A 24,639-nucleotide genomic window follows, 5' to 3' on the forward strand; every position below is an offset into this window, starting at 1 on the left:
ATGTCTAGAAAAGAATTTGAGTAACTCCTCCACAATCTTTTTAGCTGTAATATTATGTACTGGAATGGCCTCTGGAAACCTAGTAGACACATCCATTATAGTCAAAAGATATTGATTCCCACTTTTCGTTTTCGGAAGCGGTCCTATGCAATCAATTAGGACCCTTGTAAAAGGTTCCTCAAATGCTGGAATGGGCATTAAGGGTGCTGGTTTTATCACTGCTTGAGGTTTCCCTATCACTTGACATGTGTGACATCATTGACAAAATTTAACTACATCTTTATGTAGTCCACGCCAATAAAAATGTTTCTGGATTTTCGCTTGAGTTTTCCTTATTCCCAAATGACCTCCCACTGGTACCTCATGTGCAACTCGCAACACCTTTTTATATCCTACTGGCAATACTACTTAATGAACTTCTGCCCACTTTTCATCCGCCTGCATATGTACAGGTCTCCATTTTCTCATCTAGACATCACTTTTATGGTAATAACACTCTGGTATACACACAGATTCCTCTTCCGTGTATGCTTTCTGATACATCTGTTTTTTTTTCGACATCTTTCTGTTGTAACTCTGCCAATTTTCCTGAACTAAAAATATCCGCCTCATCCTCCACCTGTTCTTGTTCTTTTTCAACCATCTGATCAAAAATCATTTCTGATAATTGCACTTGAACTTCATCTTCACTCTTTGATTTCTCCTCTTGTCTTAACCCATGATTTTGTGACCTTGTTACTACACGATCCGGAAAAATCCCAGGATATTTGTCCTTCAACACTTCACTTGTCTGATTTTCCACTGGCTTATCAATCACAGTAGGCATCACTCCCACCTGCGATCCAGCTTTTTCATTACCCAAGATAAACTGTATTCCTGGACAAGATAGTTTTTCGATTACTCTTACTATCAAATCACCACTCTTCACTGGACTTTCCAACCTTACCGTATATAATTGAACACTACTCCACTCACCCTGAATTCCACATATTACCACCTTTTCTGGCAACATTCTTCCCAAACTACATAACTCCTCATCTCTTACCATTAAAGATTGACTAGCTCCCGTATCGCTTAAAATTCTGACTTCTTTACCTGCTCCTCCTGATACACATGTGTAAACTTTACCCATATAAGTAAATTCTTTTAAAGAGATCTGGCACCTTCTTATCAATCACCTCTTGATCAGGCTGTACAATCTTTTGCACCTCCTTCGCCTCACTTGGGCTTTCCTTTACCACTTTAACAAACCCTCTTATCCTGTTTTACCACATCAGCCTTCCCAGTGCTTTTCTTCAACCACAGGCAGTGGCAGCCTGCCTTTCCCTCTATAATTCGTGGAGTTCTCCCCATCCATATTAAAGCCCGCTATGAGCCACTCCAACCCCCGAAAAAACGACTTCAGCAGAAAAACTGGATGCATTGAAATAAAAACAAGAATCATAGCAAGATGTTCATCTTAATGGTTTGAACCCCAATAACAACGGAAGGCTGTCCTAACTCTGTACATCTGCCCTGACCCTACTCGTCAGGCTAGTCTAATTTATTTCATGAAGCCGCATCCAATCCTGTGTCACCTGGATCCCCAGATACCAGAAACTAGTCCCGCCCTGATGGAACAGAACCCCCACGACCCAACTCATCCTCTCGAAGGGCGCTCTTCCAGAAATTTAACATATACCCCGAAAAGAAGCCGAACCCTTCAATATACCAATAACATCCCCATGACTGGCCCCGGATCCCTTACGCACAGCTGAAGATCATCGGCATACTGAGACACCCTGTGCTCTATCCTACCCCTCATAGTTCCTCTCCACTTATCGGAGGCCCTCAGTGCAATAGTCAATGGCTCGATTGCCAACACAAACAGGAGAGGAGACATAGGACACCCTTGCCTCCTTCCCCTATGCAGTCTAAATGCCCCTAAAATTGTGGTGTTAGTAAGTACGCTGACAGGTTGGGCTTCGTACAACAGCTGCGCCCATGACACAAACCAAGAACCCAGCCCAAACTTCTTCAGAACCACGAAAAGGGAGCTCCACTCAGCCCTATTGAATGCTTTTTCTGCGTCCAATGGGATGATTATCTCTGGTTCCGGCACCCCCTCCAACGTGAGTAAGTTAAAAAAAAGATAAGTTTAGAGTACCCAATTCATTTTTTCCAATTAAGGGGCAATTTGGCGTGGCCAATCCACCCACCTTGGACCTCTTTGGGTTTTGTGGGTGAAAGCCATGCAAACATGGGGAGAATGTGCAAACTCCATACAGACAGTGACCCAGGGCCGGGATCGAACCTGGGACCTCGGCATTCTGAGGTAACAGTGCTAACCACTGCGCCACCGTGTAGCTGCCTCACATTGGACAACAATTTCCTGCCCTTCACAAAGCCAGTCTGATTCTCCCCCACTGCCTCCGGGAGACCGGGCTCCAACCTCGACGCATCTACGTTGAGCAACAAAATCGGATGGTATGACCCACACTCTTTGGGGTCCTTATCCTTCTTCAGGTGGAGGGAGACCAACACCTGCAGCAGCATTTCCGGGAGAGAACCCCACGCCAATGAATCATTTAATGTCCCTAATACCAAAGGGGCCAACTGATCCGTGAACCTCTTATAGAATTCTACCGGGAACCCATCCAGCCTGGCGCCTTCCTCATCTGGATCTTCCCTAAAGTGGTTTTAACTTCTTCCAGCCCCAACGGCGCTTTCAACTCCTCCCGCAAACCCTCTCCTACCTGCGGGAACTCCAAACCCGCTTGTCATCTGGTGGCTCCGATCTATACAATCCCTCATAAAAGCAATGTTTGCTACTTACCAAGGTTACAAAAGATATTTTGTGAAACGGGTTAACTGCCTCTCAACATTTTTTTAATAACTCAGATGTTTCAGAAAATTTAAATTGGATTCCTGCCAAATTTGAGAAATTTTTATTTTGGAACACAGACTTTCACAATTTCAAATTTGCTGCCTTGTTTCAACCTCTAACACAACCCTTTCAAATTCTAGCATGATTCGAATTTGTTTTGGACAGAAACTCACAGCAGTTCGAATTAAATGAATTTTAATTCCCTTTCCAAACTATTTCTTTGAATCTATGATGCGTGCACCCAACCTGCCTCAATAATGGCTTGACTCGAATGTATGGTGTTCTTTTAACTGGGCAAACAAACTACGATAGTGCAGAAGCCATGGCCAACCCCACATGCCAGCATTCCCTTATCACACAGGAGAGACGCCCTTATCACACAGGAGAGACGGAGAAGAGGGAGGAGTTTTCAACTGTCCTGGTTTTGCAGATAACAACTAGAACTGCTTGCTGATGACTGATTTGTGTCTCAGGCGGTTTAATTTTAAATAGACATGGGGAGTCGTCTGCTTCACGGGTGGCTACACTGTGTGGCTGAATTAACTTCCTCAAAATCCCCCCTGCATCTTCTAACTCCTCACTTGGTCTGGTATATTTTGCCTGTAAATCAATATCTTGTTACAATCTTTGGTCTAACAACAGTACTCAGGCACGCGTCCTGTTCCCAACGTAGCTGATTGCTTGCAGGGGAGCATGTCTATCCTGAACAATCAGTTCCATTCTGCAGCCTCTCTACCAGTTCTCTTAACTCTTTGCACCTTTTACTCAGCTGTAAGTCACACAGATGTTCAGTATAAACTAACTTACTCTGGACTTTCTTCAACTCGTTGTTTCCTTTCTGAAGCTCTTTAGAAAACCAATCAAGGATGCGATTGTAATGCCTGTCACATTCGTCTACAGCTCCCAAGGCATTGTTTGCTCCTGATGCTCCTACCCATGTTGTTAAACTGTCTATCAGTCGCATTCTAGCATATGCTAAAGTCATTATCAATCTTTGCTTTTACTACTCTCCAGTTCTGTTATAAACCTTGTTACGGAGCCCTCAGCTCCCCAATCGAAGTTCATGGTACTCCCTTCCTCTTCTCCTGACTCATTCTATCAATGTCTGTCTCTGTGCAGTTTCTTATCAACTTTCTGAACCTGCACAATTCTTATCAACTTATTTACATGCTGCTCCCTGTCCTGAGTGCCGCTTTCTCATTCTGGCGGAGACTCAGCCATTTCCCAATTCAATTAATCACCACAATAATTGACCGTTTTTGGGGTCCGGCACCAATCTTGGCAGAGAGGAAGAAAAGAGAGTATCTCTCCTTAATCATTTAAAACTCCTTTCCAGAGGAGTTTATAGAATGTATCCGCGATAGTTTCCTACAACAGTATGTAATGGAACCTACGAGGGAAGAAGCGGTCCTAGATATTGTCCTGTGTAATGAGACAGGATTGATTAAATTTTTTTTTAAAATTTAGAGTACCCAATTATTTTTTTCCAATTAAGGGGCAATTTAACATGGCCAATCCGCCTACTCTGCACATCTTTGGGTTGTGGGGGTGAAACCCACAGGGAGAATGTGCAAATTCCACACAGACAGTGACTCAGGGCCAGGATTCGAACCCAGGTCCTCAGCGCCGTAGGCAGCAATGCTAACCACTGTGCCTCCGTGCTGCCCCAACAGGATTGATTCATGATCTCATAGTTAGGGATCCTCTCGGAAGGAGCGATCACAATATGGTGGAATTTAAAATACAGATAGAGGGTGAGAAGATAAAATCAAATACTAATGTTTTGTGCTTAAACAAAGGAGATTACAATGGGATGAGAGAATAACTAGCTAAGGTACACTGGGAGCAAAGACTTTATGGTGAAACAGTTGAGGAACAGTGGAGAACCTTCCAAGCGATTTTTCACAATGCTCAGCAAAGGTTTATACCAACAAAAAGGAAGGTCGGTAGAAAGAGGGAAAATCGACCGTGGATATCTAAGGAAATAAGGGAGAGTATCAAATTGAAGGAAAAAGCATACAAAGTGGCAAAGATTAGTGGGAGACTAGAGGACTGGCAAATCTTTAGGGGGCAACAGAAAGCTCCTAAAAAAGCTATAAAGAAGAGTAAGATAGATTATGAGAGTAAACTTGCTCAGAAAATAAAAACAGATAGTAAAAGCTTCTGCAAATATATAAAACAAAAAAGAGTGGCTAAGGTAAATATTGGTCCTTTAGAGGATGAGAAGGGAGTTTTAATAATGGGAGATGAGGACATGGCTGAGGAGCTGAACAGGTTTTTTGGGTCGGTCTTCACAGTGGAAGACACAAATAACATAAGACCATAAGACCATAGGACATAGGAGTGGAAGTAAGGCCATTCGGCCCATCGAGTCCACTCCACCATTCAATCATGGTTGATTTCAACTCCATTTACCCGCTCTCTCCCCATAGCCCTTAATTCCTCGAGAAATCAAGAATTTATCAATTTCTGTCTTAAAGACACTCAATGTCCCGGCCTCCACCGCCCTCTGTGGCAATGAATTCCACAGACCTACCACTCTCTGGCTGAAGAAATTTCTCCTCATCTCTGTTCTAAAGTGACTCCCTTTTATTCTAAGGCTGTGCCCCCGCGTCCTAGTCTCCCCTGCTAATGGAAACAACTTCCCTACGTCCATCCTATCCAAGCCATTCATTATCTTGTACGTTTCTATTAGATCTCCCCTCAACCTCCTAAACTCCAATGAATATAATCCCACGATCCTCAGACGTTCATCGTATGTTAGGCCTACCATTCCTGGGATCATCCGTGTGAATCTCCGCTGGACCCGCTCCAGTGCCAGTATGTCCTTCCTGAGGTCTGGGGCCCAAAATTGCCAAACATGCCAGTCATTGATAGAAATGAGGCTATAACAGGTGAGGACCTTGAGAGGATTGTTATCACTAAGGAGGTAGTGATGGGCAAGCTAATGGGGCTAAAGGTAGACAAGTCTCCTGGCCCTGATGGAATGCATCCCAGAGTGCTAAAAGAGATGGCTAGGGAAATTGCAGATGCACTAGTGATAATTTAGCAAAATTCACTAGACTCTGGGGTGGTCCCGGTGGATTGGAAATGAGCAAACGTGACACCACTGTTTAAAAAAGGAGGTAGGCAGAGAGCGGGTAATTATAGGCCAGTGAGCTTAACTGTGGTAGTAGGGAAGATGCTGGAATCTATCATCAAGGAAGAAATAGCGAGGCATCTGGATAGAAATTGTCCCATTGGACAGACGCAGCATGGGTTCATAAAGGGCAGGTCGTGCCTAACTAATTTAGTGGAATTTTTTGAGGACATTACCAGTGCAGTAGATAACAGGGAGCCAATGGATGTGGTATATCTGGATTTCCAGAAAGCCTTTGACAAGGCGCCACACAAAAGGTTGCTGCATAAGATAAAGATGCATGGCATTAAGGGTAAAGTAGTAGCATGGATAGATGATTGGTTAATTAATAGAAAGCAAAGAGTGGGGATTAATGGGTGTTTCTCTGGTTGGCAATCAGTAGCTAGTGGTGTCGCTCAGGGATCAGTGTTGGGCCCACAATTGTTCACAATTTACATAGATGGTTTGGAGTTGGGGACCAAGGGCAATGTGTCCAAGTTTGCAGACAACACGAAGATGAGTGGTAAAGCAAAAAGTGCAGAGGATACTGGAAGTCTGCAGAGGCATTTGGATAGGTTAAGTGAATGGGCTAGGGTCTGGCAGATGGAATACAACGTGACAAATGTGAGGTTATCCATTTTGGTAGGAATAACAGCAAACGGGATTATTATTTAAATGATAAAATATTAAAGCATGCTGCTGTGCAGAGAGACCTGGGTGTGCTAGTGCATGAGTCACAGAAAGTTGGTTTACAGGTGCAACAGGTGATTAAGAAGGCGAATGGAATTTCGTCCTTCATTGCTAGAGGGATGGAATTTAAGACTAGGGAGGTTATGCTGCAATTGTATAAGGTGTTAGTGAGGCCACACCTGTATTGTGTTCAGTTTTGGTCTCCTTACTTGAGAAAGGACATACTGGCACTGGAGGGTGTGCAGAGGAGATTCACTAGGTTAATACCAGAGCTGAAGGGGTTGGATTACGAGGAGAGTTTGAGTAGACTGGGACTGTACTCATTGGAATTTAGAAGGATGTGGGGGGGATCTTATAGAAGCATATAAAATTATGAAGGGAATAGATAGGATAGATGCGGTGTTGGAACCAACAATTCTACGGACACGTGCTTGTAGGATTAGAATAGCGGTTTTAATATACTCACAACAGAGCCAGCCTGTTAGCCATTGAACTTTCGGTGAACTGGCCGGCTGACCATGTGGCACTGATCTTTATACAGCAGCTCCAGGGGGAGGAGTCCTGGGCGGAGCCAAGGGAGAAGCCCAGTACAATTCTCGAGCATTCCTAGAGCTACTCCCCCTGGTGGTCAGGTAGTGCAACTGCACTTACAATATAGACACATGTATATACAGATTATAATCCGGTGTTTTCACTGGCGGGTGAAAGCAGAACTAGGGGTCATAGCCTGAAAATAAGGGGAAGTAGATTTAGGACTGAGTTTAGGAGGAACTTCTTCACCCAAAGGGTTGTGAATCTACAGAATTCCTTGCCCGGTGAAGCAGTTGAGGCTCCTTCATTAAATGTTTTTAAGATAAAGATAGATAGTTTTTTGAAGAATAAAGGGTTACGGGTATGGTGTTCGGGCCGGAAAGTGGAGCTGAGTCCACAAAAGATCAGCCATGATCCCATTGAATAGCGGAGCAGGCTCGAGGGGCCAGATGGCCTACTCCTACTCCTAGTTCTTATGTTCTTATGTTCTTAACTTCCCGTCTGGTCTCTGCTCGTCTATGCACTTGAAGTGTGCTGAACCTTTCAAGGCTGATTATTGGAGGTTACTTTTGCTAAGAACCATTAGTCACTCTAATCTTTTACTCTAACAATTTGTCTGCAACGTCAGAAGTCCGAACACGCCCTCAGAACCAATTGGTTACTCAGTCCTTTGTTTTTATGCTTTCTTCACCCACCTAATCCTAGCCATCATATAGGGCTGCTGCCCTCTTAATTCAGGCTCCGGCTGGGTGATTGAAATGTTTAACTTGGAACTGGACCGACTGCCTCTAAAGTTAGACATGTCCCATCTGGGGTGCCAACATGTTGTTGCCCAACATGGGGCATCAACTGATGACAAGGACAAATTGAATACTCACTGCCGGTTGAATTAATACAATTTTATGATTTCTCTAAGACTTTAGCAATGTGTTTATTTAAACAGTTACATAAATTTCAAGACTTACACCTCAAACAACAACCGCAAAAGTAACCTCCAATAATCAAATACCCACTAGAGAGAACCTGGCCAGGCTCGCTCTGGATGGTCTGAGCTTCCAAACTCAGTTCTGTCTTGCAAATGTTGTTCCTGGAGTTATCCTCTCAAATCTTAGAAGCGGCTGCTTTTTACAAGGTTTTAGCTTGTAGTTTATACTTCATTCATATAAACTATCCGCTAGCACACATAGGCCTTGTTCTCACTGTTCCTAAACAAAGTCAGCAAAATGTCCAGTTTAAGCCGCCTTTCTGTCTGTCCCATGAAAGTCACTCTGCTTAAGCTGCAGTTTCAACACACATCTGTTGACCTATTTTACCATCATGCCTCACGGCACAATGTTAGCCATCTTCCCTGCTCAGCAGGTGATTCTAAGTTATATTTTGCTGTGTGATGTTAAAGGTTTTAATACTGTATTAGTAATAAAGTTTGTTTTAATATATCATGGGCGGGATTCTCCGCCCCACTAACCCTGATTTCCTGCGCGGCAGGCCCTGACCAGCAGCGGGATTCTCTGTTCCCGCAACCGGCCAATAAGGTTTCCCATTGTGAGCCACTCCACACTGTCGGGAAACACGGGAGAGGGAGTGGGTGTGCTGCCGGCGGAGCGGAGGATCCCGCTGACGGAGAATCCTGCAGCATACCTCTATTTCTTTGTGCATTTACTCCTGGAGCGAGGTGTCCTATCCTCACAGTCTTACAAAATTAAAACAAAATATTGGGTTTTCTGTCAAGTATCCTAGCAACTAACAAATAGAGGCCAGGTTTTTGAGAAAATTCAATAAGCTGACCTGGGAGGGGGGCTGTAATTAGACCACAGCCAAGGAAATTGCAGAAAGAGTTAACTGCAAATTACAAGGGAGGTCCTTTCCTGAGCTGGTTGGGTGGGGGGGGGGGGGGGGGGGGGGGGGGGGGGGTCCACCTGATTTCAGTGAGATCCAGGCCCACCTGATTTCAGTGAGATCCAGGCCCACCTGATTTCAGTGAGATCCAGGCCCACCTGATTTCAGTGAGATCCAGGCCCACCTGATTTCAGTGAGATCCAGGCCCACCTGATTTCAGTGAGATCCAGGCCCACCTGATTTCAGTGAGATCCAGGCCCACCTGATTTCAGTGAGATCCAGGCCCACCTGATTTCAGTGAGATCCAGGCCCACCTGATTTCAGTGAGATCCAGGCCGCAGTAGGCAGGTTCTCAGTCTCGGAGACCGAAATGTAGATGCGACTGTTGCTATGGTAGCCACCAACCATCTAAACACCCCCTTTGCAGTCATAGGACTTTATGCCTTCGGGAAAGTCAGTCATATTCAAAGAAAATAGTCATGCTCCAGATCGTGGTAAAGCTCCAGGTTAATAGCCATGCACCAGGTCGCGGTAGATCTAAAGTTAGTTCAGGGGCCTGGAAATCCTCAAATGCCCATATGATAGATCTGGAAACAGAAGGTGATGTCATTGAGCAGTGCGACCCAGCAGAGAAACAGGGAAAGCAGCTCATGGAGTATGAGAGTAAAACGGCTGAAAATAATATTCCAGCGGCCACAGCAGAAATGAGAGTCAGAGACCCATAACTTACTTTCGTTGTTGTTACAGCTGCATCAGTGTCTGTCATCTCGGAAGGAGAGCACAAGAAATCCCAAAGTCACACTGCCCAACACAAAACTGGTGTGAAACTGACTGGTTCTTCCAAAAACAGTGGTAGGAGAAGTTAGAGTTAGAGTGGAACATGATGATCCACCCTATTACTTGCTATTGGCGGTAGTTGGAGGGAATAGAGATTCCTTGATGGGAAGGAATTGGTTTAAGAAAATAAAGTAAAGTCGCCATAGTCCTCTTTGCGGGGTGAGAGCTGTCTGGTGGTGATTTAATCTGAGAATCACGACATCTCAGGCAGGAAGCAAGGTTGAGAATCCCGTGCAGGTGTTGATGTTATGGCAGCACAGTGGTTAGCACCATTGCTTCACAGCGCCAGGAACCGGGTTCAATTCCGGCATTGGGTGACTGTCTATGTGGAGCTTGTACATTCTCCCCGCGTCTCCATGGGTTTCCTCCGGGTGCTCCAGTTTCCCCCCACAGTCCAAAGATGTACAGGTTAGATTGATTGGACATGCCCCTTTGTGTCCAAAAAAGTTAAAAAAATAAATTGAGTGTACCTAATTCTTTCTTTCAAATTAAAGGGCACTTTAGCATGGCCAATCTACCTACCCTGCACACCTTCGGGTTTGCTGGGGTGAGACCCTCACAGACACTGAGAGAATGTGCAAATTCCACTCAGGCAGTGACCCGGGCCAGGATCGAACCCAGGTCCACAGCGCCATGAGGCAGCAGTGTCAACCATTGTGCCGCCCACCAAAAAAGGTTAATTGGGGTTACGGGGATAGGGTGGGGGTGTGGGTCTAGGTAGGATGCTCCTGGGGCAGGAAGTGGAGGTGATAGTGGCAATGGGTGCAGAGAAGGCTTTTAACAGGGTGGAGTGGGAATATCTGTGGGAGGTTTTGGGGCGGTTTGGGATCGGGCAGGGTTTTATGGATGGGTCCGGTTGCTGTATAAGGCGCGGGTAACAAGTATGTGGACAAACCGAATGAGCTTGGGATATTCCGGGTTACACTGTGGGACAGGGAGGATGAGCTACGGGGGAGGTGGAGGCCGGGATTTGGGAAGAGGCCCTGCGGAGGTTGAATGCATTCTTGCTGTGTGTAAGGCTGAGCTTTATTCAGTTTAAAGTAGTCACAGGGCGCATATGATGGTGGCTAGGATGAGTAGGTTCTTTGAGGGAGTGGAGGATAAGTGTGGATGGTGCACAGGGAGGCCTGCAAATCATGTCCACATGTTTTGGGCATGTCCGAAACTGAAGGGGTTCTGACAGGGGTTTATGGAAGTTATGTCCAAGGTGTTGGGGATAAAGGTAGTCCCGAGCCCAGAGATAGCGATATTTGGGGTGTCGGAAAACCCAGTAGTCCAGGGGGCGAGAGAGGCCGATGTCGTGACCTTTGCATCCCTGATAGGATTTTGCTTTGGTGAAGGGACTCGGAGTCACCGAAAGCGGGGTGGTGGGTGAGTGACCTGGCAGAATTCCTGAGGTTGGAAAAGATTAGGATCATCTTGAAAAGGTCAGTTGATGGGTTCGCCCTGAGGTGGAACCGTTCATTGACTTCTTTAAGGAGGATTGAGGTGCCAGGAGAGGAGAGGGAGTAGGGGGGGCATAAGGGGGTTAAAATGGGGAAGGCAGGACGGGAGGAGGGGAAGGGCAGGGGGGGGGGGGGGTTGGTTATTTATTATGCTGTACACATTTACTTTTGCTCTTATTTGTGTGTGTTTGTTGTGTGTTTGTTCATATAAATGTTTTAAGAAAATATTTTTAAAAAGGTAGGATGCTCCTTCGGAGGGCTGAGGCAGACTTGATGGCTGAACGGCCTCCTTCTTCACTTCAGGTATTCTATGATTCATGAATAACCTCAGCCTGTACGGGAATTGGCCCCGCTCTGCATCATAAACCAGCTGTTCAGCGAACTAAGCTAATGCAGCCCCCAGTCAGAAAATCTAGACAAGTTATTTACAATAGGGTTTAGAAAGGAAATGCCTGTCACTGAGGAAATGCTAAGAGAGAGCACAAAGCGGTCTCTGAACAAGGAGGATAAATGATAAAACATAAGGCATGAAGAGGCCAAAGTCAAGATAAAGGACAATGTACAGGTGACATTTTTCAAGGTTAGGCCAGTACTTTATGCACAGTTAGAAGCAGTCAGTAAATAGATGGCGATTCTAAACTAGTGGTAAATAAGGTGATCGAGAATGATACTTAACCACTGCCTACCAGTGAAGATTTGTTTTCTAATTGAGCCAATGGGAAAGTGTTCAGTAAGATAGATTTGCCAAATGTATATTTACAATTCGATTTAATTAAATTAGAATTGACCTTTGGGGTGTTGACTGCTCTCTGTGTTCCAGAGCATCATGGATCAGGCACTAAGTGGGATGAAGGGAGTGTGCAGGGTCACCAAATATATAGTGAAGGTATTCATCAGGAGGAGCTTGAGGGGATTTTGAAAGCCAAGAGATGAGAGAACAAAGCAGAATTTAGAACATTCACAGGATTTGTTGTGTGTTATTTCAAGTTCATCCCCAACTTGTCCAATGCACTCACTCCACTGTATCAACTGCTCAAAGATGGAATAGATCGGGAGCATCTTAGGAGTGTCAGAAAGCATTTGAAGAAGCAAAGAAGGCATTGACTAGTGATGCTATTTAGACCAAACAATTGGTTTTTGAGTGAAATGAATCACCACAAGGTGTTATTAACTCACACAATGGAAGACAATGGAGAGGTTAGTAGCATATTCTTCATGCACTTTAACAAAGAGTAAAATTACTCATATGAATCAAGAGACAGCGGTGATTAAATATAATGTTACTAAACTAAGGGTGCGATCTATCGACTGTTCATGTTGGTGAGATATTCCGGTCCCACGCCAGCACACAGGTGCAGTCACTGGAGTGCAGTCCCTGGAAAATCCCATTAACAACGGTGGGGTCGGTAAACCATGCTGGTGGGCTGCCTCCACCACCGGAAAACAGGTGGCGGTTTAGTCGGTAAATCCCGCCCGAAGTTTCACAAATATTTGTATAGTAGGAAGTTCACTTTGTTAACTGACCACCTACGGGAGCTCTTTGGGTTTACAACCATCATTCATCTAATGAACATGTCTGAACCAACACAGACATTTACTTAGCAATGATAGATTACTGATGGAATTAGCAGACTCCAGGACCTTTGAGTTGGTGACCTTGTCCTGCCAGGAGATGTCTTTATTAGTCTTTATTAGTGTCACAAGTAGGCTTACATTAACAATGCAACAGAAATCATTATGAAAATCCCCTAGTCGTCACACTCCGGCGCCTGTTTGGGCGAACAGAGGGTGAATTCAAACAGCACGGCTTTCGAGAGTCGTGGGAGGAAACCGGAGCACCCGGAGGAAACCGGAGCACACGGAGGAAACCGGAGCACACGGAGGAAACCCATGCAGACACTCAAGCTGAGAATCGAATCCAGGAACTTGGCACTGTGAAGCAACAGTGCTAACCACTGTGCTACCGTGCTGCCCGAGGATGTGTCTGAGACAGTGAAGGTGGAACCTGTTCAGCTTTTTCTTCTGCCTAGTGTATGTTGTCAGGATCTCCCCATTGTAGAGGAGCACACTGAGGACACAGGCTTTATAGACTCTCCTTTTGGCGTTCTCAGTCAGGTTTCTGTTGTTCCACAATCTCTTACTCAGCTTGGACAGAAGAGCTGCAACTTTTGTGATGTGTGTGTGTTGATTTCAGCATCAAGTGACAGATTGCTGGTGATTGTGGAGCCAAAATATGTGAAGCTGTCAATAACCTCCATTGTGACATTGTTAATTCTGATAGACAGAGGTACGTCAACATCCTGGACCATGACATTTAGCTACCCACCGAACCCCTCAATTAGATTCCAGTCTGTAACTCACTCTTGGGTATCTATTATTCCATATATAAATCCCCCCCGAACCCTTCGATTAGATTCCAGTCTGATGCTGATGATCAAACCAAATTCTTTACAGGTGTGATAGAATCTGTCCATTTGCGGCTACAGGTGTTCTTCAGTATAGAATGCTAGTATGGCACCATCAGCGTACAGTAACACTCTGATGAGGACTTAGCATACCCTTGTCTGGGATCTCAGATGAGCAAAGCTGACCAGCTTTTCGTCAGTTCTGGTATAAGTAGATAACTGTCGATAACCTGAAAGCATCTGACGGTAGCAACAAGAAGAATATGCCAAAACATTTTGGTGCCGGAACACAGCCCTGTTTCACCCAACTGCGGATCTCAAAGGTTTATGATGTTGCCGCATCATAGCTGACCTCACTCATCATGTTATCACAGAAAGAGGAGATCCCATTGAGCAGTTTCACTGGGCAGCCAGTTTTCTCCAGCAGTTTAAATAGACTGCCTCTGTTCTCATGATTTATTGCCTTGGTGAGCTCATTATTTTTGCAGCTGCCTGACTGAGAATATCATTTCAATTAGAGATTTTACAGTTTTGGAAGTACACTAGGACTCGGGGTAGGTGTGTTCAACCTGGATCTGTAGTCTGAAAAAGGGGCAAATACTTTTCCCACAGTGCTCAACTGGGATGCCTTGATAGTTGTTGCAATCGCTGCCATCACCCTTGACCTTGTACAGAGTCACAATCTTTGTATTACGCATCTACTGGGTGTTATGTTCTGTATTGTGACCATGGTGAAGATGCACACATAACATCAAGTCCTTTGACTACTAATGCTAATTCATTAACAAATGAATTATAATGAATGAATTATAATACAAACGGTAACAAGTAAGTGAATTCTCCTGGAGCTACTTTTAATGCGACTGTACTCTCGTATGACTGACTACCAACTGCCCAATCTCTGGAGTTACATGGTGGATCTCTGTCCCCACCTGCTGGTTGGAGGTCGTATATCTAACTATATACATTACTATGCATATCACCACATCCCCTTTCCTTTGGAAATGTGAATGTTTAACAAATGTAACTGTGCCCTACCAAACATGATATGCATAACAATTTCAAACATGTCACAACATACAAATATAACTGTGCTCTACAAAACATAATATGCATAACAGTATCAAATGTGTCCCTGCACACAGTTCATTATACGTTCAGTCTTTCAGGTTAACAACATCTTCTTGTTGGTCTCCTGAGCATTGACCAAATACGTGATCTTGTTTCATTTTTCAAATGACCGGTTTTCTGTCTGGTCTTTGAGTCACCAATTCTTTCAGCTTTTTGAAATGGTGCTTCCTGCTCACTTTGTTGTACATTGGCCTTATTGCCGATGCTTGTCTCTTCACTGTTGTGGCTGCTACCTGGCCGACAGATTGTGTCCTCGATTCTTCTCTTACCCTTCTTTCTTTTTTTTTATAATCAGCTCTTTCCTTCTCCTTTTCTTCATAGCTTTAGTGGCATGATCCGGGAAGTTGGTGGGGTCAACACTCACTCTGCCTATGCATCTAGAACATCAGTCTTGCTATTAGTCTCGGCCAAGGGATTAGCTGCTTCTGGATCTTTTATTGCGATAGCTGCTTCTGGATCTTCTGCTGTAGTAGCTGTTTCTGGATCTACTGCTGTAATAGCTGTTTCTGGCTCTTTTGCTATAATGGGTGTTTTTGGAGCCTTTGCTGGATTCAGCCGTTTTGGTTATTCTAATGTACTTGCGCTCAAATGCTGTGCTACATGCCCATCAACTGGTGAGACATCTAATGTCGGCATACTTTTGGACGTTTCGAAGTTGGAGGCAAGCTTGCAACTTCAGAAATGACCTGCAAACTCTCGCATTCTGGTATCTTAACTGGATCAATGTCCTCAACAATCAGCATTACTTCTGCACTTTGTGTTTTAGTCTCAATTAATGGCTCATCCTCATCTGAAAGGACAATACATGCTTTGCCTTGGGCAGCACGGTGGTGCAGTCTCTGCAGAAACTGCAGCCTGACGCTGCCGAGGTCCCAGGTTCAATCCCGGCTCTGGGTCACTGTCCGTGTGGAGTTTGCACATTCTTCCCCTGTTTGCGTGGGTTTCGCCCCCACAACCCAAAGATGTGCAAGGTAGATGGATTGAAGATGCTAAATTGCCCCTTAATTGGAAAAAATGAATTGGGTACTCTAAATTTTTTTTAAAATTAAAAATACATGCTTCGTCTGTTGTTGAAGAACTGCACAAAGATCTGTTCTTGTTGCAAGTTTGTTGATGGACTGGCTTCAAGTACTTGGGAATGGGGTTTAGTTCTTCAGTTACCAGTTGGCTGTTTGCTGTTGATTTGCTCTAAGCTAATGTGTCTGCTGTTGCAATCTGACGTTCAACCTCTGCACACTCCATCTTAGAGTTTTCACACTCATCATTCTCCTGCATAGATTGGATGCTTCTTGTTATCATCTCTTCACTAATGTCAAATAAACTAAACCTTTCATGGTCTTCCTCTTCTGGCTCAAGATCCGCTTCTTCACTTTCTTCATCATAATCATCATAATTGTAATCATCATAAACATCATCATCATCAGCGTAATCATCTCTGCAATAGCTTCTGCTCTGAAGTATAACACTGCTCGTGGAATTATGAAATGAAAAAAATGAAAATCGTTTATTGTCACGAGTAGGCTTCAATGAAGTTACTGTGAAAAGCCTCTAGTCGCCACATTCCGGCGCCTGTTCAGGGAGGCTGGTACTGCAAGAAGTGACCAATTTCAAAGTCAACAGCAAGTCTTGCTGCAAAACCTTTATCCAATTCACCATTCTCTGGACCTGCAGGAGGACTAAATAAATTGAACAAAGAGTCATTTGCTACAGTTTTCATAACTGTTCTAGCAGTGTGCCAATCCTTATGCTTCTACTTTGTTTTAATGGTCTTTATTGTGATGTTATCTCCTTTCTTTAAAGCGATCTGGCATCCTGTGCATCCTATAGTTTCTGGTCCATCAAAAAAGAAAAAAATCTGACTCAGCAGGGTGTGACTCAATCCTGCATGTTTTTGTCACTGCTTCATTTATGAAATACTCATTTGGCTTAAATTTAAACTCCAGAGTAAAACTGATTGGCTGGCCAGGATCTGAAAATTTCACCTTTAAGTCTTGTAAATGTTCTAAGATAGGCTCATCATGCTCCTGTATCATGTCACTGAGCAAATCCACATTTTTGAAGACTGTCAACCAGAATTCTGGAATCCCTTTTGGCTTCTCGTTTTCTTCATCTCATTGCCATTTGCATTCATCCTCTGTTGTAGTGCTGTCTGGAAAGTACATCTGCTCAATGAACTCAAGTGCCTCACATGCTTCCGCTCCTATGATAGACTTGCGTTCCATGCCCACAATGGAAATTGGTATGATGTGACTTCTGTTGTGTACCCATGTTTCGAGCTCATGTGCTCCCAACATCGCAATCTGAATCCCATTGTAGCCTTTCAGTCATCTTGTTTGATTGACGACTTTCAATTTAACTCGCAGCCCATTCAAATCTCTCGTGTCGAGCTTGCATTTGATCAATGTGCCATTCAGCATCAATGGAATTGTCCATCTATCTTCCATGGTATCAGCACCACCATCACTATTGCCGCAACTGGTAAGTAAGACTTCTTCACTTTGCATATTCGGACTCATCATGTCCTCAAGCGTAATCAGATCAACAAAACAGGTCTTTTTTATATAAATTTAGAGTACTACATTGACTTTTTCCAATTAAGGGGCAATTTAGTGTGGCCAATCCACCTACCCTGTGGCGGCAAAACCCATACAAACACAGGGAAGATGTTAAAACTCCATATGGACAGTGACCCAAAGCCAGGATCGAACCTGGGACCTCAGCGCCATGAGGCAGCAATGCTAACCACTGCGCCACTGAGCTGCCTGACGAAACAGGTCTTCAATGCACATCTCATTAATCAAGTTGACTGATCCTGTTTTGTCCATTGTTGGATGTGAAAAACATTGCCTCGCAAAGTGTCTTGTTCTGCCACACTTAGAACACACCTTACCAAATGCTGGACATTGTCGTGGCAAATGTCGATTGCCACATCGCTGACATAAAATGGTGGACCCGGTCGGTCACTTAAAATGGCCGCCTGCATTGGGACCACGTTTCTTATTGGAATGCGTCACTAAGCTTATGGCATTGGTGTCTTCTTCCACATTGGTGCCAAAATGTTTTAGTGTACATTTCAGGTTGAGTGTACTAATCTGCTGTGCAGCTAACTGGCTTGCATGACAAATCTTGATAACGTTTTCTTATTGAAGCTCTTCTTCCCACAAAAGCCTCTCACGTGCCTTATCATTCGATATCCGGAACGCTATCTGATTGCGGATTATCAGCGGCTTTAACATACTAAAATTGCACAAATGCGCCTTCAACTACAAGTCGGTTCCAAATCTATCGAAAGATTCGCCCGCCTTCTTAGTACGTATGCAAAAGACATACCGTTCGAACGCTTCATTTCTTTGCGGGGAGAAATGTTGATCAAATTATTTTATTACTTCATCGATGGTTTTTGCTTTCTGCTTCGCAGTAGAACGTGAGGGTATATAACTTTTAATGGCTTGAGGACCTGCTACCATGAACAGCAATGCAATATGCCTTGTCAGCTGTGCCTGCAGGCCGAGGGAAGGTGTGTTCTATGTGCAGCAGAACAAGTCACTTTGCCAGGCAATGTTTTTCACGCCCAACAGTGGACCAAACAGGATCAGTCAATTTGATTTATGCGATGTGCATTGAAGACCTGTTTCATCAGGCAGCATTTGGCGCAGTGGTTAGCATTGCTGCCTCATGGCGTTGAGGTCTCGGGTTCGATCCTGGCTTTGGGTCACTGTCCATGTGGAATCTGAACATTTACCCCGTTATGCCCCACAACCCAAAGATGTGCAGGGTAGGCGGATTGGCGACGCTAAATTGCCGCTTCATTGGAAAAAATTAATATAGTACTCTAAATTTATTTTTTAAAAGACCTGTTTTGTTTATCTGATTACGATTGAGGACATAATGAGTCCGAATGTGCAAAATTAAGAAGTCTTACTTACCAGTTGCAGCAATAGGTCTAGGGCTGTAACATAGAGCTTGAATTGCTGCTTAAAAACACAACAATGGGGCAGCAGGGTAGCATGGTGGTTAGCATAAATGCTTCACAGCTCCAGGGTCCCAGGTTCGATTCCCGGCTGGGTCACTGTCTGTGTGGAGTCTGCACGTCCTCCCCCTGTGTGCATGGGTTTCCTCCGGGTGCTCCAGTTTCCTCCCACAGTCCAAAGATGTGCGGGTTAGGTGGATTGGCCATGCTAAATTGCCCGTAGTGTCCTAATAAAAGTAGGGTTAAGGGGGAGGTTGTTGGGTTACGGGTATAGGGTGGATACGTGGGTTTGAGTAGGGTGATCATGGCTCGGCACAACATTGAGGGCCGAAGGGCCTGTTCTGTGCTGTACTGTTCTATGTTCTATGTTCTAATTCTCATCTACATTAACGATGACTTGAAGCTGGCGAGGTGCCGCCATACCTTCCATCTCTAACTTCACAGTCTTTCCGTGCATTGTTCCAGTTGCCCGTAGTTTACCAGGTAGGTGGAAGAATTTTCTTTTATCTTTCTTCGGTCTGTATCCTCTCGTCTTCTCCATAGTTATCTTCAGTTGTTCAACACACCTGGTACCATGTTATGTTCTGTGAAGTGGCCGTGGTAACGATGCACACAGAACATCCAGTTCTTTGATTAGTGATGATAATTTATTAACAAATTGAATACATGGAAAGATAACTAACAAACTATAATACAAACAGTAGGGAATAAGTAAATTCTCCCGGAGTTACTTCTAATGTGACTTTCCTCTTACACGACTAACTACCAACTGGCCGATCTCTGGAGTCACTTGGTGGATCTCTGTCAGTGGTCGTATATCTAACTATATACATTACTATGCATATGGATAGCACCTAACTGGGATACTAGCCCCTCCCTCTGGCAGCAACATAGATGTTGGTGCAGATACTGCAGAAGTGCTGATATGCTTTTTCCCCCTTTATTTCTCCTTTTATTTTACCGTTATCATTTTTGATCCATGGATGATTAATGGATATGTGTCTTTACGTCAAGCAGCAGGGAGAATGAGGAATTCAGAAGTTACAGAAGAAAACACTGCTCGTCTCTGCTAGTTTGAACAGGAGCATCAGACTTTTTGGCACCAGAGGGAGAGGTGGGATGGGACTCAGTTTGATTAATTGGCTGGGGGTCAATCAATTGGCCCAAAAGGGCAGTAGCAGGTGGGGATTGGATCCTGTCCCAGTGGAATGATTTTCAGAGGTTCAAAAACGGCCGGAGAATTGCCGGGTCCATAGCCGCATGCACACGGCGACGACCTGCAGCGGTCACGCCATACAACATGGCAGCCACGCACGGACCAGACCTGCCAGATAGTGCCCCACTGGACACCCCTTCGGCAACCCCCCATTAATCCCCCCAGCACTCAGCGAAGCCCCCCTGGCAAGCAGCACAGCTCCTGCCCGACTGTGGCGGCGCTCGACACAGTCAGCAGCCACCACGCTGGATTCCCGACCGCTGAGACCACACATCCCCCACATGGTCGGGAACTCAGCCTATCGGGGGCAGAGCATAGGGGAAGGGCCTTCAGGTGACGTCCTGAGGCCATCCCAATGGCCTGCTGCGTGGTCCTCGCTGACGCCGGAGGTGGCGGAGCATTTGAAAACAGGCGCCGCCCCAGATTCCATCGTAAAAAGGGATTCTTTGCCCGATCACCGATTATGAAATCGGCTCCGGGAACAGAGCATCCCACCCCTGATCTTTCACCTCACTAATAGAGCATGGCGTTTGGACAGTAGATACTCAGGTTAACTGGCCGTGGTTGAATTGAGAGTCAGACTGACAGCAACCCCCATCCCCGCCAATCGTATTGTTCCTCACAATGTTCTCATGTACAACCACCTTCCCCCCCTCATTTTCCATTGGGCACACTGTATGACATATGGGAGCAAAAATAGGAAATGCTGGAAATGCACAGCAGTTCAGTCAGGGTCTGTGGAGTGAATACCTTAAACTAATATTTCAACAACCAACCACATCTGAATATCTGAAATGAATAAGTGAAATGTTTACTTAGTCTCTTTGCCCATTCACCCTTCCCTCACTTGACTACTGGCAGCCATCTGGACCTCCGCCTTTAGTTGCTAATCTACCATTATTCTTCATGTTGATGGAGGGTGGGGGCCTGCAGGGACAAGTGTGGGGTGAAATACAATTTCACCAGGGGCTCCAAGCAGGAAGTGGTTGGTTATTTGTGCTGGTGTTGAAGTTGGACTTGGCCAGCAAGACTAAAAGGGGAGCTATCAGACCCCTGATCAACAAGCCTAAATATCAGGCGGAGCATATAACAGGCGGTCCTTTCAATTTCAGAGAGTTAAAATGCAGGCACAACAAGCAACTAGGAAGATAAATTGATGTGTTTGTTTTTCTTGCAAGAGGCTTGGGGCACAATAATAAGGAAGCCGTGCTGCAATTGTATAGTGCTTTGGTGAGACCACACCTGGAAAACTGTCTAGAGTTTGGGTCCCTTTACCTAAGGATGGATATACTTTACTTTGGGTTGGTGAAATAAAGGTTCAATAGATTGATTCCTGAGGTCAGAGGGTATCCTATGAGGGGAGATTGAATAAATTAGGCCTTTATTCTCTGATATTTCTAAAAATGAGAGATCATCTTATTGAAACACATAAATGTTTTAGAGAGCGTGGCGGGGTAAATACCGCAAAGCTGTTTTCCTCAGATTGTCAAGACAGAGCTTTAGATTTTTGGGCACCAGGAGATATGGGGATTTGGCAGGAAAGTGGAGTTGGTATAAACGTTCTGATTGAATTGAAAGAATATTCCTGGGAGTTGGGCATCACTGGCCAGGCCAGCATTTATTGCCCATCCCTAATTCCCTTGAGAAGGGGGAGCACAGTGGTTAGCACTACTGCCTACGGAACTGAGGACCTGGATTCAATCCAGGCCCTGGGTCACTGTCCGTGTGGAGTTTGCACATTCTCCCCATGTCTGCGTGGGTCTCACCCCCACAACGCAAAGGTGTATAAGGTAGGTGGATTGAAAAAAAATAATTGGGTACTCTAAAATTAAAAAAAAGTTAAAATTCCCTTGAGAAGGTGGTGGTGAGCTGCCTTCTTGAACCAGTGCAGTCCTTGAGATGTAGATGCTGTTAGGAAGGGAGTTCCAGGATTTAGACAGTGAAGGAACAGCCAATATATTTCTAATTCAGGATGGTGAGTGACTTGGAGGGGAGCTCCAGGTGGTGACGTTTCCATGTGTCTGCTGCCCTTGTACTTTTAAATTTTACAGGTCCTGGGTTTGGAAAGTGCTGTGAAAGGAGCCTTGATAAATTGCTTTAGTGCTGCTACTGAAAAGCAATTTCTACCCTTTGCCCCATCTGATTTTGTTTTAATACGCAACTGCGAAACCCTGGGGGGCTTTCTACTGTATTAAAGGCATTTTAGTGCTCTCGTTGTTGTTGAATATGTTTCGCGTTGTACTGTATACTTTCTGTTGATCCCAAGATATAGTCAGTCAAACATACAGCCAGAGTGGACAAGGGGTGCCGTGTAACTGTGGGAACTGTTTAAACCCTTAAGATGCTCCTTTCAGTTGTAAATAAAACCTTTAAAAAAATGCTATGACCTGTTCTTCAGTCATAGCAGTCTGGCCTTTGAGCAAAGGGTTTGAGATGAAACTTAATTGTTTTGCCAATTACCATATGGACTGTTGGGAACAGAGTGTTGAGTGATGTGGGCTGATATTACACGACATTGTTGAACTGTAAACTGCTACCAGATGGAGACTATAACCAGTGAAAAATTCAGACTGACTAAGAGGTGAAGCTGCAGCAAGAGTGTGTGTAACTGTTACATCCATGACAAGTCTGAGAGTGCTACTGGTTGAAGGAAAAACTGGTCACAGTTCAAGGTTAAGCTGAATAGCTGGATGAGGAGTTGGAGAGATATGGGAACACTTTTCTTCACTTGGGCAATAACCACCTGCGGGGACAGTTTGGCCAAATGGTTAGTTTCAGATTTGGAATTTCGACGGGTGGAATTTTACGCCCCAGCCAGCAACAGTAATCATGGAGGGCGGGAACGCAACATTTGGGAATGTTGGCAAAAGTAAACTTCCATCATCGGGAATTCAGTCTGGAATTTTGTTCTGGCTTTGGTGGCAGGTGCCGGAGTGGGGGTGGGTCGACTTTCTCACTGATCTTTGTGGGGAACCACATTTGCATCTCATGAATTCTCATTGAAAATCCAACTCACAGGGACCAGCTTCCCCCACCAAATTGCCCTGCCAGTGGAGAATATAGTAAGAAGTCTTACAACACCAGGTTAAAGTCCAACATGTTTGTTTCAAACACTAGCTCACCTGAGGAAGGAGCAGTGCTCCGAAAGCTAGTGTTTGAAACAAACATGTTGGACTTTAACCTGGTGTTGTAAGACTTCTTACTGTGCTGAACCCAGTCCAACGCCAGCATCTCCACATCAGTGGAGAATATGGTTTGTTTCACCACTGCACCTAAGTGGGGTGCACCTGGTGAGCTTCACTCCATCAACGGCTTCGGGGTACATAGATACAGCTTTTGCCTACTTTAACAGTGATGTTGTGACATCTCTGAGTCTACGCCAAGATTGGTGCCCGTGAACAGAGGGTAGGAGGGAAAAACAGAGGCAAAGATTGTCCTAAGGCCACAGTTATAGGAGTGTCCAAGGAGGGGGAGACCATCCTAGAGCTGAACGGGTCATGTTAGAGGGTTCAACACGGCACACAGGCCTTGCTCCCGATTGTGGGTAGGGGAAGACCTCTCAGGGAGTGACTAGGTGCCGGGTGCAGTCAATCACCTAAAGATTCTGGTCTTAGGGGTTAGATGCTTTGTAATGTGAGGCAGGTGGCGCAGTAACAGTCAGGGGAGGCATCTGCAGCCTGTAAATGGGGAGCTGGAAAATTGTGTGGGTCCTCTCTGTTCTCATGGGAGGGCAAAGGTCAGGTTGACAAAGGGCATGGGGATATTCACACTAAAGTGGGGAAAGCAGGAATATTTACATCTATTACAATAGGCACGAGGGTAAAAGGCAGGGGGAGGCTGGGGAGTGACAGGGGTTTGGGGTATTTGGATGCAGTGAGGATGGAGGGGGATGGGAGGAACTTGGTGAGAGATGGGGAGAGTAGGAATCTGGTTTCCTATAGGAAGCACAGCAGCACTATATCCAACATCACCTTGGATTATCGCAGTTGAAAATTAACCCTAGAAAAATGTCGCTCAGGGAGGTGCTGACGGCCTGTGGGAGGAGTTGGTAATTACAATTGAAGGGGCACCCTAATAAGTATCTGCTAAAGACATGGAGAACAAGGCTCCATGAGAATTGTGGGTCAAATGCCCATTAAAGGAAGATTGCTCCTTTACTAATGGGGTACATTCTTATGCGAATCCATTATTCTTTGAACTAGATTTGAGCAGGTCTGATTAGCCATCTGTAAAAGGGGAAGGACAATCGAACAATCAAGGCCCACGGTTTGTGGACAGAAGCTACATGTGCACCACAAGCTTCAATGGTCACATGTCAGTGACCATGGCTCTTGGTGCACAAAGTTTAAAGTCATGTCATTAGTACAAGTCTAGTGTAGTGTCTAAGCGACTGGAGGCAAACAGATATTAGCCTGACCAAAGGTTATAGGATATTGATAGACTCAGCCTGAGCCAAACCTTCTTTGTGATGGGCCAGCCATGTTGGAGAGGGATGCCCAGCCACCTGTGAACCTTCAGGATGCTCAAGAGATCACCTGGAGATTCTATGTTTGAATGAGGGCAGCCCAAGGACTTCACACTGACTTCTTGGCTT

General features: G+C 45.0%; 1 protein-coding gene across 6 annotated transcripts in view; it reads left to right on the top strand.

Annotated features, from left to right (window-relative positions):
• The window catches only part of LOC119973234 (uncharacterized protein C3orf20-like), a 260,613-nt gene that overhangs the window by 47,783 nt on the left and 188,191 nt on the right, over nucleotides 1–24,639 (top strand). For 5 of the 6 annotated variants that reach the window (XM_038810916.1, XM_038810917.1, XM_038810919.1 and 2 more), the window contains exon 5: nucleotides 9,789–9,893. The exons of the other annotated variant lie outside the window; for it this stretch is intronic. In XM_038810916.1, the coding sequence (XP_038666844.1) occupies nucleotides 9,789–9,893 (105 nt within the window). The remainder of the gene's footprint in view (nucleotides 1–9,788; nucleotides 9,894–24,639) is intronic. 6 annotated transcript variants of the gene reach the window in all.

The sequence above is a fragment of the Scyliorhinus canicula genome, chromosome 11, assembly GCF_902713615.1.
Source record: "Scyliorhinus canicula chromosome 11, sScyCan1.1, whole genome shotgun sequence".
Taxonomy (NCBI): Eukaryota; Metazoa; Chordata; class Chondrichthyes; order Carcharhiniformes; family Scyliorhinidae; genus Scyliorhinus; species Scyliorhinus canicula.